Raw genomic sequence first — 19,385 nt, 5'->3', positions numbered from 1 at the left:
TCATCAAAATTTAAAACTTTCATGCTTCAAAGGACACTACTGTAAAAGTGAAAAGACAACCTACAGAAAATAATTATCAATCATATGTCCGATGAGGGTCTGGTATCCAGAATATATAAAGAATAATTATAACACAGTAAAAAGACAATCCAATTAAGACATAGACACAGGATTTGAAAAGACTTTTCTTCAAAGGAGATATGCAAACGACTGATAAGAACATGAAGAGCTGTTCGGCATCATTAGTCATTAGGGAAACGCACATCAAAGCCATAATGAGACGCCACACCACACCCGTTAGGATGGCTAAAATCAGCAAGCTTGACAATAGCAAACGTTGACAAGTATGTGGAAACACTGGAACCCTGGTATGTTGCTGAGGGGAAGCAGTCTGGTAGTTCTTCGAAGGGTTAAATATAAAGTTACTGTGTGACCCAACAATTCCAGAGTTTGGCATATACCCAAAAGAACTGAAAGCATACTTCCACACAAAAACGTGTACATTAATGTGCATAATAGCATTATTCGTGATAGCCAAAAAGTAGAAACAACCCAAATGCCCACCCGCTGAGAAACGGATAAACAAATGTGGTATATCCACGCAATAGAATATTATTCAGCCGTAAGTTACAATGCGGGACTGATCGATGCTACAACGCGGATGAACCCTGAAAACCTATTAAGTGAAAGAAGGCCAGACACAAAATGCTACATGCTGCATGATTCCATTTATGTACAATGTCTAGAATAGGCAAATCCATAGAAACAAAAAGTGGATTTACTGGTTGCCAAGGACTGGGCGGGGTGTTGGGGGGAGGGTAGGAATGGGGAGTGACTGCTAGTAGGTTTCTTTTTGCTGCGGTGAAAGGGTAGAGTTCTGCAGTGGTGATGGTTGCACGACTTTGTGAATATACAAAAAACCACCAAGTCGTGTACCTTCAAAGAGTGTCTATTAGGGTGTGTGGATGATATCTCCAGTTTTTAAAAAAGAGAAGAAGATAGAAAGGAAATATCAGAATAAAATAAGTGAAAATGGAAGGAAGTAATAAAATACGTAAAATTAATGAAATAATAAAAAATGAAAGGGACCAACAAAATGAAAAGCTGATTTTTAGGGAAACGATGCAGAAACTAGAGAGCAAATGCTCCAAGTGAGAATCATGAGGGAATCTGAGCAAGCAGCCTGAAAACAAAACGTTACATTGTCTGAATGACCAAGAAAATGAATGTGGAGTCAGCTCTTTGGTTGCCATAGGTTTGAGCGATTTTATCCCACCTGTCTATCTCTGCTATTTCCGGGAGCCACACCTTGGACTCAGGACCTTAACAGACTCTCCATTTCTTCTGCACGTTTCTCTCTGAAAGGTCCAGCTGTGCCAAGAGACTGGGAGGAGTTGGGGATTTTCTGAGGCTTTTTCCAGGGGGTTATCTTGCAAAGAGCTTATTTTCCCAGCATCACAGACTGGTTCACTCTGTTTGTCAGACTGGCCAAATCGTTTTCAAACTTTCCAACACTGATGAGTATTTCATCAGGGCAGGGGACTGGTTCAATAGTTTCCTCGGGTGTTCCCAGTGCTAAGAAGAGAGCACACCCCTAACTCGGCTCCTTCCCAAAGGATGCCTTGTCCGGGCAGCTTGAGTCTGAGGGTCTCTGGCTGCCCTTTGCCCCACAGGGCCTGTTCAATGCTTCCAACAAGCCAGACCTGCTTCCCTCAGAGGCCTGGCACCCTTACTAACACCCAGGGGTTCAAAACCCTCAACAGACCAAATACCCCCTGTAGAACACAGGTTCTTCACACACCCCTTTTTATGGATTCATGAATAATACAGTCTTAATCATAATGTACAGAAGGAATTCAAGGCAAAGTAAATGGCAGCATGCCTCTCTTGCAGATGGCCAGGAAAATGCTATGCTTCTACAGAGCCCCGGGACCTCAAATGCCAGAGCTGAGACCTTTTCTCCACGTGTCCGAAGAGCCACAACCTCGAGGGCAGAGAGGATATGGCCTGGAGGGGTCATCCCCTACGTCATCGGAGGGAACTTCACTGGTCAGTGGTCCCAGATGAGGCCTCCTTTGAGGCTGGGTGCTCTGTCTCCCTAGGTTGACGGTGTTCTCCCAGGAAGAGTCCAGGTGGAATGAAGCAAACGCTGGGACCACAGCAGTCCTACCTGCTAATGCTCCATTGTGCACTAAGCCTGGGGAAGCTGCACTCTCTGGTAGGGCTGTGTCTTCAGAGGTGGTCACCTGGTCCCCAAGGCTTCGTGCAGGGCGTGACATAGGGCCCTGCTCTTGAAATATAGGCAGAGGTTGCACAATGGGTATGTGAGCAAAGCCCTCCAGACAGAAGGAAGCTGTGAGCGGCTGCACAGGAAGGCTTACCTGTGTTCTGCCTGGATGAGAAGTCTGGACCTCCCCCCACCCCTGCAGCACTCCACACGGTAACCAGAGTGGCCAACCCTGGCTGGGCTGTGGCACCTGCCAACAGTACACCCTGGGGCAAGTTACTTAACCCCTCCATGCCTCAGTCCCCTCTTATGCAAATGGGGATGATAATATTTTCTAATCCATAGGGTTGTTTTGAGAATTAAATGAGTTAATTTAGATAAAGCACTTAGAATAGTGCCTGGCACATAGTAATATTTGCTATTGGTATCATTATCTTTAAAATATGTATGTCAGCCAGTGGCTTCCCATCACTACAAATGAAGCTGAAACTCTTGACCATGGCCTCCAAGGCCCTCCTCCAGGCAGCCCTTGCCCCCTGTCCCACCCGGTGTCCTACCCTGTTCCTCCTCTCTTCTCCCCAGTCCCTGTGTGCTGGCCTCACAGGCACCTTTCCTTTCTGGAACATGCCCATTTCATGGCTGCCCTAGCACACCTGCACTTGCCCTGTTTGCCTAGAACATTCTTTCCCCAGACCTTCTCATGGTTTCCTCTTATCACCGCCACCTCAGATCAGATGGCATGTCCCCCCAAAAGCCTTCTTTGCCTCCCTGATACCCCCAATACTCCCACGAGCCACTCACTCTCAGCACCCCACTTTCTAGTCTTTGTAGTACTTCCCATTACCTGAAATGCTTTGACTTTTATTTTGTTTGCCTGTTTTTTGTCTCTGCCCAATCGTTGTGGGAGCAGGGATCTTTTTTTTTTTTTTTTTTTTTTTTGTCTTGCTTTCATTCCTGTATCTGCAACACCTAGAACAGAACAGTAGTAGACATTCAACAGTTATGCCCATAGCAGGCCTGTGGCCAGTATTAGTCAAATGCCTGAGTGGAAAGCCACACGGAGCTGCCTCTTCCAGGCTCTCGATTCTGCCAGCACCTACAAGTCAGCCTCCTCTCTGCGGTTCTGTGGCTTCTGGGGGAGGCTGTTGATGAGGCAGCTGTCCCAGAGCCACTGAAAACCACTGATGGGTAAAGGCACGGTGAAGACGTAGATGACAGGGACCTGGGAGCTGGCAGAGAGCACGGAGTGCCTCCGGGCCACCCCTCCTCTCTCCTGGCAGCGTCACTCATGAGACAGTAACCCAGGATGCTTGCCGGATACTTAAGTAGGTGCTGGTGACAAAAAGGCCAAGACTTTACCTCCAGGAGCTCCCAGTCCTACTGGGAGAAAAGGAGCATGCCTAATGGATTTGAATGTTGGAATTTTGACCAGCTACTCACCTTTGGTCTCTGGTGCTTACCTGTGTTCTTTCAGAGCTGGTGTGCTTTTCTGACCAAAGATGTATATAACCTTCATCAAAATCAGCTAATTTTATAAAGAGAATTTTCTTTATGTGGTGGTTTTTGTTATTCTGTAATTAGTGGGATTGCTATTTTGGTGAGTGCTTGAGCTATATAAACAATTTGAACTAAAAGTGTCAAGATGTAAAAAAAAAAATGGACAGCTAGGTGACTCTTTATTCTATATGTGTGCTTTGGGGGACAACAATTTGACCCCCACCCCCATGTCTTCCAGGCTATGACGGGAGCCTCCCCAGTGCTTTGTTTGTTTGCTTTTGGCAACAAGGTCACTCTAGAACTCAGAACCCACCCCTAATCATCATTTGTACTCTCCAAACCACTATTTTTTTCTAGATCCTTCTCATTGTTTCTAGCAAAATCAAAATAGTCTTCTTTATCTCAGGCTGACAGATTTTTTTAAAAGAATACTTACCGACGGCAAGTAACTATCAGCCACAGTTTACAGCTACTTTGTTGTTGCTCCCAGACAATTTACTTATTGTTCTACTTTTCAACGCATTTCCGTTCAAGGAACTATGAGGACATGTTCAGAGAAAGTATGAAATCCATCTGTTTTCAAAGGCTTTGTAGAAAATGAGGCGCAAGGATCCACCAGAAGACACTGCACGCCCATGCAAAAGTAGCATGAATGTACATGAAAATAAACTTTTTAGAGCATATGGACATACACTCCTATAGATATAAAATAAAAAGAGGCTGCAGAATGCAGTACTGGTGAGCTCCTTCAAAAGCCTAAAATTTCCAAATTGAATAAACCCGAGTAAGATTTTTCTAAAGCTTAATTAAGTACTTTCCCTTCACAGGACAAGTTGGGGAGCTTGGGATATTCTGACCATCTATTTTTACTCTCTTTTCCAATCCATAAGCCCTTACTGAGTTCTGGTGATTCAGGAAAGTTATATCTTTAGCAAGAGCAATCCTTATTCCTAGTGCATTTCTATCCTGTGTCACCCCAACAAGTTTTTTTGATCATTGGAACGAGTGTTGTAAGTCAGCACGCCTTACAGCATCGAAGGAAGGCATGGACCTATCAGTGAAGTGATGAGCCTTGCCCTGTCATTTCAGGAAGCCAGAGGGCCATTTTTAAGCAGGCTATGAGACACTGGGAGAAGCACACCTGTGTGACCTTCATAGAAAGGACTGATGAAGAGAGCTTTATTGTGTTCAGTTACAGAACGTGTGGGTAAGTAAGTGAAAGCAAGGCCGTCTCAGAGGAATCAGAGGCAGACAGATGGCTTGTGAGTCTTGAGTTTTCTCTGTACAACCAAATCGTTCCAAGGAGCTGTAATAAGTAGCAATCTAGGGTTTGTCAGAAACTCCCCTTGCCATCAATGAACTCACAATCCGGTGACAAAGTAGGTAGGTCAAGAAGAAGACTCTAGGAAGACAAGGGGTCTGGATCTCCTGTCATGGGAGCAATCGAAGGAATTGGGGGTGTTTTGTATGGAGCAGTGGTTCTGAACCAATTTGAGGTCAGCAATCCTACTGAGAACCTGATGAAGCTATGGGCTTCCTCATGACAGGTATACATTTATGCAAAACTCTGTGGGTAATTTTATGGGCTCCGTGGGCTTACAGACTTCCTCCAGAAAACACAACACACAATAAGATGACTGGATTTTGATTAAACTTATCTGTTATGCCAATAAATGTAAGTGTGATATACTCTCTCACTGGAAGAAAAAGTTTCCCGTTCTGGTTCAAATACTTAAACCCAACTACATGGCGTATGCATGAAATGACTACTAGAAAAATGACCCAGAAAGGTTTACATGTAAAAGGAAAGAAGGCATACAGGCAAATGCTAACAAAAAGAACATTGGGATCATAATTTTAGTTATAGACAAGGCCTTTTTTGTTTCATTCCTGTTTTGTTTTGTTTTTAAAGTCAGAAAGTGTTTTAAAAAAAAGGTGAGGCACTTTATAATGAGAAAGAGTACAAGCTACAGTGAGAATATAACTGTCATAAATCTTTATGCACCAAATAGCATAGCATTAAGAGTCATAAAGCAAGCCCCAGGGAATGCAAGGGGAAATTGACAGAAACACCAGCAGCAGGCGACTTTATTTCATTTCTGTCAACTCAAGTAGATCAATGTCAAGTTGACCAAAAAATAAGTAGAGATCTGTTGAGGACTGGAAAAATGTAATTAAGAGTTGATCTTATGGGTCTATCAGATTCGGCAATCTGATAACACATCTTTTCTTTGTAAGTGCATGTTGAACATTTATAGACATTGTCCATCTATTAAACATTAATAACACCTCAGTGAATTCTCAAAGGCAGAAACAGCGTTAAAATAGGCTCTGATTACAGAGCAATGAAACTAGACATAATAACAAAAAGTAGAATGAACACGCCTGCATTACCTAGTAAATGAAAAGCTCTATTTTTTGTTTACAACTCTTAGATCATAAAGAATTCAGGATTGATGTTATAAGATGTCGAGATAATAAAAGCCCTGCAATTCTAAATTAAAGAGCTATGGCTAAACCTGTGTGTCTGTGTGCGCGCGTGTGTGTGTGTGTATCCCAAGAGCCCACATTGAATTAAACTGATAATTCTAGAAGCATTTCTGTTAGAATCAGGAACAAGGCAAAGGTGTTCATGATCACCACAATTATTCTGCGTATTTTGGGAAATACTAGCTAATATAGTTAAATAAGAGAGGGAAATACATATGACAGGTATCAGCAGGAACAAGGCAATGTTTGCATTGTTTGAAGTTAATATGACCGTGTCTAAAAACCCAGAAAAGCAATTGAGAAACTACTAGAAACAAAAGGAGACCCTATTAAGGTGACTCATTACAAAAGTAGTAAACAAAAAATTACTTTTCCTTATAATGAAACAATCTGATACACTTCTGTAATAGGAAAAATATCACTTTAATAGAGACATAATAAATAATATCTCTAAGAATAAACCTAATAAAAATGCAAGAATGCTCCAGACCTGTAAGAAGAAAATGCTAAAACTCTAAGGACACTTAAAAAAAAAGTAAAAATGGAAATGCATACCACTTCCTGGTATGGGAATATTCAACATTGTAAAGATGCAGAACTCCCTAAAATAACCTATAAAAGCATGCCATTTGGATTCAGACATCTACATTTATGTATATGTGGGCATATGTGTATATATATTTCGACAACTTAAATGACACTAGAGTTTATCTGGAGGAACAACCATGTAGAAATAACCAACAGAGAAGGAGAGAGACAGAGACAGAGAGAGGGAGAGAGAGACTGAGGCAGAGAGAGGGATATATATATATATATATAGAGAGAGAGAGAGAGAGAATAAGAAGAAAGAGAAAAATAGAGGGATATATAGAGAGAGGCATAGAGAGAGAGAGAAAGGACACAGGGACAGGGGGATGGAGGTACAGAGGGGATTATGGGGAGTGGTCTGATGGTCTGTTCAAACATCTAGGATTTAAAATGCAAATGAAGTTAGTAATAATTAAAACCATTTGGAACGGAACAAAAGGGTTTAAAGTGCATATGCCTATACATGAATTTAGGTAGCATCTTAAATGAGTGAGAGCTGGATTAGTCATTTGGGATATTTTAATACTGAGATGGACAGCTTGTTGTGAAAAAAATAAAGCTGGATTCCTACCTCACTTCTTACATCAAAATGATTCTAGCCGGATCAAATATAGTAAACATTTTTAAAAGGAAAAATAAAGAAATGAAAAGAGATTTAAAAATTATTTTGAAAATTTTATTATTTTATTATGAGAGAAGCAAGAGTGGATTTTATTTATGATCCTGGCAGGTAGATGGCCTTTCCCAACAGGATGTAGGAAAGTGAAGACATTCCATACATTGAAATTTAAAAATTATATGTGGTGTAGACAAAACCAAGACAATACATAAACAAAAAAGCAAACTGAGAAATAGTGAGAAAAATATTTGCAATACATTTGACAATCAAAAGACTTGTTTCCTTAATTCACAAAAGGTCCTTATATATCATTCGTAAAAAGATGGACAGCCCAAAAGAAGATGGGGAAAAGAGGTGATCACATAGCTCACAAGAAAAAAAATACAAATGTCATAGAAAACATGGAAAACTATCCAATCTTGATACACTGAAATACCATTTTTCACCTATCCAACTGACAAAAAGAATCTGGTAAAGCCAGTGTTGGCCAGGTTGTGTGGAAATAGGGCTTTTAAATATATCATTAGTGGGCATATAAGTAGACCCAACATTTGGGGATTGCAGTTTGATAGTATCTATCAAATCTCAAATGTGTGAACCCGTTTATCTCTCAATCCCAATGCTACAAACAGGAGTCCAACCATTTATTTGTTTTGCTTGTTGTTATTTGTTTGTTTTGTCTTCCTCTCCCATAAGGCTTTGTTTAACTAATAAAAATTGGAATCAGCCCAAATGTACATTAATAGGAGTCAGATTAAAGAAAATTTAGTACTTTGTTGCTTTGAAAAGAATGAAGGAAGTCTGTATGCATTGTTATAAAAAGATCTCTACATTAAGGAGGAAAAAAGGTAAAAATTAAGGATGATGTACATAGTGCATTTTATAATAAAAAGTATACGTATCTAATTTTTCTGAAGGATATCCAAGAAACTGTTAACAATGGTTATTTTTGGATGAAGAGATTAGAGATGGGGGTGAGAGACTTAATACTTGACTCTTTTGAACACATACTTTTAAAAAATGTTTATTTACTTTTTAGAGAGACAGAGCACACAAGCAGGGTAGGGGCAGAGAGAAAGGGAGAGACAGAATCCCAAGCAGGCTCCTCACTGTCAGCCTAGAGACCAACGTGGGGCTCGAACCCACGAACCATGAGATCGTGACCTTTGCCTAAATCAATAGTCAGATACTTAACTGACTGAGCCACCCGGGCGCCCCAGAACACATATTTCTTTTAATGTTTGATAGAGGTTAGCTGGGTGATAGAGGTGGTGGGGTTGTGGGCCATGTTTATTTCTTTTCTTATACCTTTCTATATTAGGAATAACATATAATAATATGTTAGGAATAAATGTTACTTGAAAAAGCAATTTTGCCCAGAAGGGGAGTCATTTCTAAGGCTTCTCTGATAAGGGTACCATGCTTTACAGAAACTCAGCTGACTCCTTTCTTCGTCATCAGAGATGATGCAGGAGAGACTTGGGGGTGCAGGGTTGGGGAGGGTATGGGCTTTATTCCAAGAAGAGAAACCTTATCTTCTTTGGGTTCTCAAGTGGATCCGTGACCACCAAAAAGGAGAACAATTTTTGGAGGGAATTTCTGTATTGGGAGGTAGCTTGGAAAATGAACGTGCTTTCAGCTCTGAATATCTATTTCTTTTAGATTAGCGTGTGTGTGCGCGTGCGTGCATGTGTGTGCACGCACACACACACACATGTGCACGCACACACACAATCACATGCATGGGGGAGGGCATTAGACTCTTCCTATTCTCTGAGCGGCTGACCTGGGTATTTCTGCCACTGTCCAGCTGTTGTTCCTATGTTGGGCGTCGAGGAGGAGGCCCGCAGGCCATATCCATTGGGAAAAACTGTGACAAGTTTGGCATTGTGGCACATGAGTTGGGCCATGTGGTTGGGTTCTGGCATGAACACACTCGGCCCGACAGAGACCAGCATGTCACCATCATCAGAGAGAACATCCAGCCAGGTAAGGAGCCAGTATCGAGTCTGGAAGCCACTGGCCAGGAAGGTGGCATCCCCTGGGTCAGGCAGGGTTAAAGGAGAGGGGTTTCAGGGACCCGACGAATGCTCATTTGTTAAGTAAGGAGGCAGCAGCCCTACTGTGCAGACATTTGTTGCTAGCACTGCCACTGTTATTTGTGGGCCTTCCTGGGAGGTCATCTGCCATAGCTTGTGGGTTACGGCAGAAACCAAATGACTTTTCATGTTGTAAAAGGACAATGAAATCCAACTCCATTTCCTAAAAGGAACAGAATGGACCAGAGTAACTGTTGCAGGATCAAGGCTGAGAAGCCAAAAAAAAAAAAAAAAAAGAGTTCTCCTGGTTGCTTTTATAAGAGTCACTTTTGCTGACTTCAGCAACACATCCTTTTGAAACTGAAATACAATTAGGACACAAATACATGTAAAAGTAGTATTTTGGCCTGGAAATGTTCTGCCCCAAGGCAGGTCTAGTGTCTAGACTAAAAACAAAACAAAACAAAAAAAACAAACAAACAAACAAACAAAACACCCCACTTCTTATATTAAATAATTTTATATAGAAGTCTATGTTGAACATGAAAGTAGCTGGTTGAATAATATGTTTGCCTTAAAATGCTTTCAAGGGTCTGAATTGTGAACTATTTGGGATTGAACTTAACTCTTTGATTTTTCTTTTGTTCTTTAGTAGCAAGATCAGAGATTTTTTTTTCTAAGTTTTTGAACAATCAGATTAATATCGAACCTGCCTACAAACTTAGTATAAGAGTTTCCAGGGGCACTTGGGGAGGGGTTGGGTGGTGGGTTGGAAGAACAGGGCTGTTTGAAGTTTCAAATTTCCAGTCTGTTAAAAACAATGAGAACGACCACAACCCTGTTATTTGGGCTAACAGAGCTCTCAGAAGTTGCTATGGGCCCTCCTTCTCCCCCCTCTGCCTCCTTTCAGGTACCTGCCTTGGTTTTCAAAGGCCTTAACAGAGTGTTGTGTCACAGGTCAGGAGTATAATTTCTTAAAAATGGAAGCTGGGGAAGTGAGCTCTCTGGGAGAAACGTACGACTTTGACAGCATCATGCACTACGCCCGGAACACCTTCTCAAGGTCGGAATCTATGCTTATGCCTCATCTGTGTTTTACTGTGCCTGCCGCAGGCTCGGGTCGGATTCCTGGAGGTCTGCAGAGAGTGGGTCTCTGCATGCTCTTAGCACAGTTGGCCTGTCTGTCCTTGAAATACAGTGGCCTCTGGGCTGCAGTGAAATATAATCTAATCAGGTTCCCGCTAATAAGATTGAATCCCATTGTGAAGCTGGTGTTCCATCATGCCCTAATGTCACAAGCAGCAAACTGGAAAGGGGAAATTATCTAGAGGTTGGCCGGGATAATAACTTAGGGGCTCTGTGTAAAATTTCCAGTGGGTGGGGGAGTCTTCCAAAGCACGTCCTTGATGTAAGCCTGGTGGTGCTAACCAGTTCCCTTAAAGAGGTGTGGTTTATTGAAAGCTAGACCATATGAGAGCTGGGGGAGTTGTAAATCGTGGATTCATTTTAGAGGTGAAGAAAATGAGGCTCCAGCCAGCTCGAGGGCACACAGGTAGCTGGGGTCAGAGTGAGAACAAAGGTCCAGGTTTCCCGCCTGCTGGTCACACTTGATGGGAGCTGGTGTACCCAAGTATGGCTGGGGCCAGTGATTTACAGTCGGCATCGGTAGGATCTGTTTTGATGAGTTATTGCTGTGCTGGACTGGGTGTGAAGTATTTCCAATATTTCCCTTGCTTTTAGACCATATGCGTGTTTTGTATATAGAAGTGTCCCCCAACGAATCCCAGTTTTGTAGGTGTTTCCACTCTTGAGTTAGAGGAGATACAAGGCATATGTTCTCTCACTCGCCACTTTTTTCTCAGTTTCGTCTTAAAACCAGCTTGTTTGCTTTCTATTTATCTATTTAATTACTCAAAAACAAAAGGTTCGATTGGGTTTCCAGAACGTACACAGGACAAGAAACAAGTAAATGAGGAAACTTGAGGATGGGGGAGGGGAAAATAAGGGTAGATAGCTGCATGGAAGCTTGGAATCAATTGCCTGTTCAGAATATATGCCAGAAAGTCATGCACACTTTGGTCACACTGGCAGCAAATCCTGCCCTGTGCTTCTTAGCAGTTATTGCAAGGAAGGAAACAATCCATTTCATGAGTCGCCATGTCCATAAAGATCAAAAGAAACCATTCCTTCAGGAGACACACAGCTCTTGGGAGTGTACCCAGGGCTCATTGGCTCTTGGGTAAGCCTGCTGAAAGCATGCTGTTGATGAAGTCATGGAACTGTGGGAGAGAGTATCCAAACCTCAGCATCCCATGTTCCCAGTTGTAGCGGGAAGGTGGTGCTGTCCCTCTGGCCACACAGCTGATTTAGTTATGGTCACCATCCTGCACCCAGGGGGAATCTCTCCAGAGCTCTAATAGGTAGAGTTTTGTCAACGTCAGCATCTTTGAACAACTGGCATGGGAGTGACTGACCCTGTTTTCATTACTCTTCTCCTGGCTCCTTGTCAGAGGATATGAGATGCACCATGAAATGAAGAGACCACTGGACTGAGAGTCAAAGACTAGGTTCCAGGCCTCATGCTCTCATGCACTGTGCTATTGAGGGAGTTATAGACAGTAGTTAGGGATAGCTTTGTGCTGGGTCAAATCTCCACGTCCTTGGGCATCGGTTTCCTCATAGGAGGGTTGGACTAAATGTTCTTTGAGCCCCTTCCAGCTCAAACATTTCCTGTTGTAATTTCTTAATCAGTGCAGGTGGGCAAGGCACTGACAGATGTTTGCATTCATTGCCATGTGGACATTTGAGGCTTCCTCTTCCATGTTGGGAAAGGAGACTTCGAAGGACCTACTCTGGGGGTTTGTTGGGGGAGTCGAAGAGACAATGGGTGGGCAGGATGACAGCCCACCATGAAAGGTCAGAGCAGGGATGCTTGGGTGTGGGGGCTGGGCTGTCTTGAGGGTTTGGGAAATGGTGTAGGAAAATCTGGGCCACAGTACATCAGCCCCAGAGATGGCAGGCTGCTGAGTAGAGACAAAGTATTGATTTTGTAGAGAATCACTGTCAAGTTGGCCCAAGTGAGAAGGTTGTACTTTGGGTCTTGTTTCCATAGCTGTCATGACTCTTCATATTGCTTTATAAGTTGTCTATTAATTATTCTTATAAATTAATCTAATCCTATGTACCTGTTACATCCCCCTCTGGCTCACTAGACTGAGATCTTTGAGGGCATCCTCTTCTCTCGTCTCCAGCACCTACCACGGAGCCTAGCACAGAGTAGATATTCAATAAATATTTCTTAAGTGAAAAAATTAATGGGTGGATCAAAGGAGACAGGGAGATCTGCAATGCTGGACTCGGTGAGGGAAGAAATTTCCATTATCGTCATTGCATTTCTGTCCACATATCCACAAATGTGGTGGTCACTTCATAAGGAGAATCTACAGGCGTCTCCTGTTCAGGGGGGGTTGGGGATGAATTACTTCCAATGGGCTATAGGAACTGCACTGTCTTATTGGTGCCTGCCATGTGCCAGTTATTAAAGGCCAAGGCAAGAATGCAGTGTCTTCTGGGACCAGCATTTCTTTTCTTGTTTTTCTTTTAAGAAAAATCTTTTTTTTTTCATGTGATCTCTAGCTCATAATGCCATCCCTGTCACCCCTCAAAGAGATAACCATCAACAACACTGTTGTCATTGTGGAGCAGTTTATCAGCATTGACCAGTAGAAGCCCATGGACCAAACCCATGAAATGATAGTTCCCCACCAAGAGTACCCAGAAGCCCTCAGAGGGAGATTGGCGAGGGGCAGCACATGGGTGTGATCGGCGGCTAGGTAGAAGCACAGCAGCTCCCATGAAGGCTTGGAAGGGAGGCAGACTTCTCCTTCTGCTACCATGATGTCATCTATTGCCTCAGAAGAGTCTACCCCCAAATGTCATGGCTTATAACAGCAATTTATTTTTTGTGACATTGTGGGTCACTCTGGCTCATTCTTCTCTGGTTTTGCCTGGGATCATTTCCACAGCAGTAGTCATTTGACAAAGTGACTGGGCTGAGAAGTCCAGGATGGCCAGTGCCATGTCTGGCCATTGTGCTGCCTGTGCACTGGGGCCCCCCCGGTGTTCCTCCCTGTGGCCTTTCAACTTCTGGCAGGCTGGACAGGGCTCCTCACTGCACTGGAACTCAGAGCTCCTAAAAGACCAGCTGGGAGGCCACAAGACTCTTAAGACCCAGGTTCTAGAACTTGCAGGACATCACTTCTGTCACATTTCAGTGGTCGGAGCAAGGTACAAGGTGAAGGCTATGGACATTAGGAGGTGCCTCCCATTATTTTAACAATCTACCACAGCTATCTTCTCACCCCTGCCTCAGGGTTCACAACGATGTTGGCAAAGCTATTTTGTAGCAAGTGGATACCTTTATCGTCTTTTCTGTCAACTTTCTGCATGGATTTTCAGGAAACTACTTTGTTCAGTGGGACATTTAACAGTGGCATCCTTACTAATGGTCTTTCCTGGCCCACTTTTTGTCAAGTTTCCCAGTCCTTAAATCCACATCATTGCTCCTGGCCACATATCCCCTGGAGCCAGCCTGTGCATCGTCTTTGAGTTTGAAAAAGAGCAGAAAATGGCTTATAGAACATTTGCTCATCTGGAGGCAACTACTCTTCCAGCTGATGGGAAACCCAATCTTTGTGTATCTTTACAATTGATCTGACTCCTTCCCACTTTATTTTCTGGTTTATTGCAGTCCCTCCCTCTCCCCCTTGGTTGGACCTCGGCTGCGGAGAGTGATGTGTTTGGAGGTTTCGTTGGGCAAGGGTCCAGGAGCTGGGGAGAGAGATCTGTGGTACAGGGGCATCTTTGGAGAGCTCAGAGCTGACAGCTTTATTCCCTAAAGCATCTGCCAAACCTTTTCTTAGTTTAGCAGAGTGTCAGGGCTAAGAGTTGTCCTACATAAAAGAGGGATGTCACTGCAGCGGTTCATGCGGGGGAGGCCTCTTGTAGTAAATATTTTCCAGAGCCTTCCGTCTTGCTGGCAGCTCAGGGACATGTCAAGGAGGGCGTCCCAGCCCCAAAGAGCTATCTGAGTGTGGGCTGATGTTGTTCCTGCTGTTTCAGTTTTTGAAGTCTCTCACATTCCTAACTCTATCATTTATCTAGCACACATTAAAGCCTATTGTTCCTTGGGCAGTGAGAACACTGGCTGGAAGGAGGAGGATGCCGGGAGATGGGCTTCTGGCCTGCCTGGGTTCCAGGGCTGGCTCTCCATTACTAGCTCTGTACTCTGGGAGAATCACTTAAGCTCTGCAGGCTTTTTCTCACCGGTGGGGAGGAGACCCTAATAATTGCACTGGCCTAGGGTGTTACAAGGACAAAATGAGATGGTGCATGTAAAGTGCTCAGGCCTGGTCCTGGCACATAAGAAGGTCCTGTGAACGCTCAGTGAGAGCACACGTTCTCCACACTGGCAGAGTCACCTATATGCAGTGGTCTTCAGCAAGGTTGGTTGGCCTGGGTTGCTAAGGGATGGTGGTGAGCTTTGCATTTTGTGCAGGAAAATTTCTTTCCTTCAGGGGAATCAAGAAAAAAATTACAAATGGACCCATTTTATTATAGGGCAGAAGTGCCCCCTTTTAGATCTAGTAGGTGATTGGATTTAGAATTTTATGTAGAGTCATTACTTGTAGTTTAAAACTTGGCAAAGTCAGTGAGGGAAAACGAGGATTCCCCTAAAGTTTCTCTAGAAGGCTCTGGACCCAGAGATAAGGCAATGGGAAATCGAGAAAGACAGGCCAGGTGGTTAAAGGTTGGGGATGGGGATACTTAAAAGGAAATCGGCAGATGATCTAGGCTCTTGCTTGCTTATGTTGGAAAGAAAGTGGGTTTGAAGTCTGATTTAGAAAACATATATGTAAAACCAGAAAGATAGTAACACATGCCACCAGCAAGATATAAGAATAATATATATTTTCCAAAGTAGTGCAGAATTGAGGGGAAAGGAAATGTTTTAGAGAGAAAGTGAGAGGGAGGAGAAGGGACAGTGCAGCTAATAACTAGGTAACATGCATTGTCGCATTTCCCTTGGGTGTAAATTACTTTGCAAAATTTTTTGAAGACACTGCCCTACCTTGGTTACATAATTTAATTCAAAAAGTATTTCTTGACCTGTTGTGCTCCAGTCCCTAAGGGCATAAAGATGAAAGTCTCAGTCTCTCTGCTTGAGGAACTTACTATTTAGCAGAGATGACAAATATCTTCACCCTTCAAAAAAGACAATACAGTATGATAAGAAGAGACTAGACAAATAAGGCCAAGAGGTAGCCCAGAGGAGGGAATGAATAACTCAGGATAAGGAGGGATAAAAAGGGTTCTAGAAGACTTTTAAGAGGGAAAGCCATCTGATGGGGTTTTGGTGAATGAACAGGAGTTTGCTAGTGGACAAGAAGATGGGCAGTGGGCAGCCTCCGCAGAGGACAGCCTGCGTAAGGGTATGTTTGGGGCTATCAGAGATTCGGTGTTGCTTAAGCTACCAAGAGGGGTGGAGGTATCAGGAGAAGTGGCTGAAGAGGAAGGTAGAGGCCAGTGAGCCAAGGGCCTGGGGATCCAGGTGGTGATCAGACATCAGTGGAGGCTTCTAAGTGGAGAGGACACAAGGCTGCCCTTGCATTTCCGGACAATCACGTTGCACTGTTGTGGGTGCAACATAGAGCTGACTGAGTCTACAGGGAGGGAGACCAGGTAAGAAGCTATGGAAGAATGCAGAAAGGGGATGCTGTTTGCCTGAGCTAAGGCAGTGTTCTGGAATGAGGAGGAAGGCATAGATTCAAGGCACGATAGAAGGTGCCATGGTGCCTTCAGATTCACTCTTGGGAGACAAGAGTCATGGAACGAACATGGATATGAGACCCACATGACAGTGTAGTGGAGGGGTCGCCAGGCATCTGGGGCTTAGCAGATGGTTCTGGGGTCAGAATCAGAGAATTCTCTGTGAGTCTATTGGCATCAGCTAAAGCCCAGAGTTGCAGGTGGAGCAGGAGAAGGGAGAGAGGAAGAGGGCAGATTCCCAAGGGAAAGCATGGAGTGGGGAGCAGACTTGGATGCTAACTTGCCGCACAGAGACAGTGGTGCCCTGGACACCAGGGGAAGAGAGTCTGAGGAAGGAAGGAGCAGAAAAGTGGCAGTGCTGTAAAAGAGGGCAGGTGGGGGTTGACAGGTGTCCATCCGAGTTGTCAGTTAGTTGGTGACCACTGACCGTTGCTGGTGCAGTCTGATTGCAATTGCATTGAAAAGTGAATGGTATGTGGGCAGCTAGACAGAGAATGGGATCCATTGTTTCCAGAAACCTGGTTAAAAGGGAGGGAAGAAACTGGTAACTGGAGAAGGAGCTGATTTGAAGGGAGACCCTACCTTCCAGGAGGGGTCCCTCATTGGGGGTCTGGAAGCAGAGAGGGAAGCTCAGGAAGGGGTCAACCACACCCACATCATGGAGATGTAAATAGGGCCAGTACTCAGCTGGGCATCCTGACTTGGTCATTTTAGACTTCATTCACGTGGGAGTAGAATAGGATGCTTAGAGCTGGGAAGGGCTGCTGTGACTGTCTAGGCCACTGTCTTACTGTTAGAGGAGTCAACTGAAGCTCAGAGAGGGGAAGGGGCTTGTCTAAGCTCACCCAGGTGGCGGAGCCAGGCCTTACATAGAAACTTCTAGACTAGGACTCTCTCAACTCTGTTCTCTACATTCATCTCACTTTCCATCTGATTATCCCCTTTGCCAGAAAGGCCCCCAAACTCTGATTCCCATTATTCACCAGCCCGTCAAGCAGCACTTACTGACCAGCCCCTGAGAGCCTCACTCTGTGCTGGTCCCCAGGCTCCCTGTGGGGCCCCTCCAAGACTTATCCATGCTCAGTAATGCCTGTTGCACAACTCCGGGGGGCACCACTCACACCTCAGTCTCTCTGAATGGTGCTCCCTGAAGTTGTAGGATGTGGCGGCCCCAGGGCCTGGACCTGGCAGGGGTTTTGTGGAAATGCACAGTACGTGTCGGTAAGGAAGCCCCTAAGCCAGTGGACTAGGGCAGACTGGCAAGCTTGGCAGAGTCATTTTCCCATTGGAAAGTGAGTAAGCCGCTCATGAAACGGAATACCCACATGCCAGGACGAGTGAAGCAACGTCTTCAGTCATACTGGCCTACAGAGAGGCCATCCAGAGGCTGGGGATGTCAACGGGCTTATGGGCAAGGAAATGAAGACTGTAAGTTCCAGCCCGGCCAGCCAGCCAGCCTTGACTTTTCTTTCTCCTTTCTCTTTCTCTTTTCTTCCTGTAGAGGAGTTTTCTTAGACACCATCCTCCCCCGTCGAGACGACAATGGCGTCAGGCCAACCATTGGTCAGCGCGTGCGGCTCAGTCAGGGAGACATAGCGCAAGCCAGGAAGCTGTACAAATGCCCAGGTAACTGAATCCCGGGGAGTCCCGGGGCCTCTGTTGCACCCACGGAGCATGACTCAGCCATCCTTTGCCAACATTCCCCCTTGCTGGGAAAAACAGCTTGGAGAACATGGAGAGGCTGCTATAATTTCTGGTATCTACTATATGGAGGTTTTAGACAGTGTAGGAGGCCCACGTGCAGAGGTGACTGTCAGTAGTGACATGAATAATAGGTCTTGGAGCTCACAGTTTAATGTGTCAGAATCCTCAGAATTCTCTGGCAAAGGCCTGATATTCTGAAGAGGAAGAAGGATAGTGGAACAACAGTGAATGGGGGCCTGATGCAGTGCGTACCCTGTAACTACAAAATCTCCTCTCCTTCCTGTGGGAATAGGGGATGTGGGTTTGGCAAAACAAAAACCAAGGGTTTTGCAGGAAGACAGTGAATGAAGGAGGGTGGGAGTCAGCTTCCCAAATACTCAGTGCTGTAAATGAGGTTACGTCTATGGTCTTGGGGGCTTCCCAGGGTTCTGGTCATCGGCTAGAAATCTGCCAGCAAAGACTGGACAGTACACCAGGGTCTGAGGAGACGTCTGTTTCTCTGCTCATCCGCAAGGCCCCTCCTCTTGAATCTGCCCTCTTTGCCTTCCATACCCTTGGTTCAGCATCACCACCACCTCCCCCAGCCTGCAGCCCTGGAAGTGAGCTCACACTGACCCTTTAAGTTGTTGAGCTTCAGTGCAAAGCATTAGTTAGAGCAGCCAGGTTTTTACCACTGAGCGGAGAGAATTCAATTCAGCACTTTGGGGAGGAAGAAGGAAATTCATTGCTAACAGGTCCAGTAACATTTTCCAAATGCCCCAGACCAGACACACGGTCTGATCATGGGACAGAATGTTCAAAATAGGCGCCATATTAGAAAACCTAGGCTATCCCATTGCCCTGCTAAGTGGGATCACAGGGCACGCAAAGGGCCGGGTGGGGTTTGGTCCATCACAAAACTCTAAGAAATATGTCCATCCAGCTATTAGTCATCTGGGGGGGTGTTAGGGCTGAAATGCAGGTCACACGTATCATATAACCTTGCTGAATTGAAAGAGAAACCTTATAGCATTCCCTGGGAAATGCCATAGTATTTATTTAGTTATAATGTATATGGCTCTTACTTCCCAAAAGGATCGGAGGCAGCTGGTAAATACCATGGAGCCATATAGTAATGCATCTATTCTTGCAGAATGTTGATGATTATTCTAAAATAATTTCCATGGAACCCTTGGGGGTGTTGACTGCCGGGCATAATCCTCATGATGCCTGGCAGTTGTTCAGTAACATGATATCGAAGCCCCAATATCCAGGATTTCCTGAGGCTGATGACGGGCCTCTCTTCAGTATTCCTTCCTGTGGCTCCAAAACTGCAGCTTCCAGTAATTTCAAGTAGTAACTGAAAGGGGGGGTAGTTGTCAAGTGGAGGGTGAATTGCATGTAGGAAGAGATG

General features: G+C 44.5%; 1 protein-coding gene across 1 annotated transcript in view; it reads left to right on the top strand.

The window, feature by feature from the left end:
* TLL2 (tolloid like 2) overlaps positions 1-19,385 on the top strand; it is a 122,211-nt gene that overhangs the window by 65,774 nt on the left and 37,052 nt on the right. The window contains exons 4-8 of the mRNA XM_049646453.1: positions 1,894-2,049; positions 4,814-4,931; positions 9,232-9,410; positions 10,418-10,523; positions 17,790-17,914. Of these exons, the coding sequence (XP_049502410.1) occupies positions 1,894-2,049; positions 4,814-4,931; positions 9,232-9,410; positions 10,418-10,523; positions 17,790-17,914 (684 nt within the window). The remainder of the gene's footprint in view (positions 1-1,893; positions 2,050-4,813; positions 4,932-9,231; positions 9,411-10,417; positions 10,524-17,789; positions 17,915-19,385) is intronic.

Source organism: Panthera uncia, chromosome D2, assembly GCF_023721935.1.
Source record: "Panthera uncia isolate 11264 chromosome D2, Puncia_PCG_1.0, whole genome shotgun sequence".
Lineage (NCBI taxonomy): Eukaryota > Metazoa > Chordata > Mammalia > Carnivora > Felidae > Panthera > Panthera uncia.
Note: the sequence above shows the minus strand (reverse complement) of the source record. Positions and strands in the feature narration are given on the sequence as shown.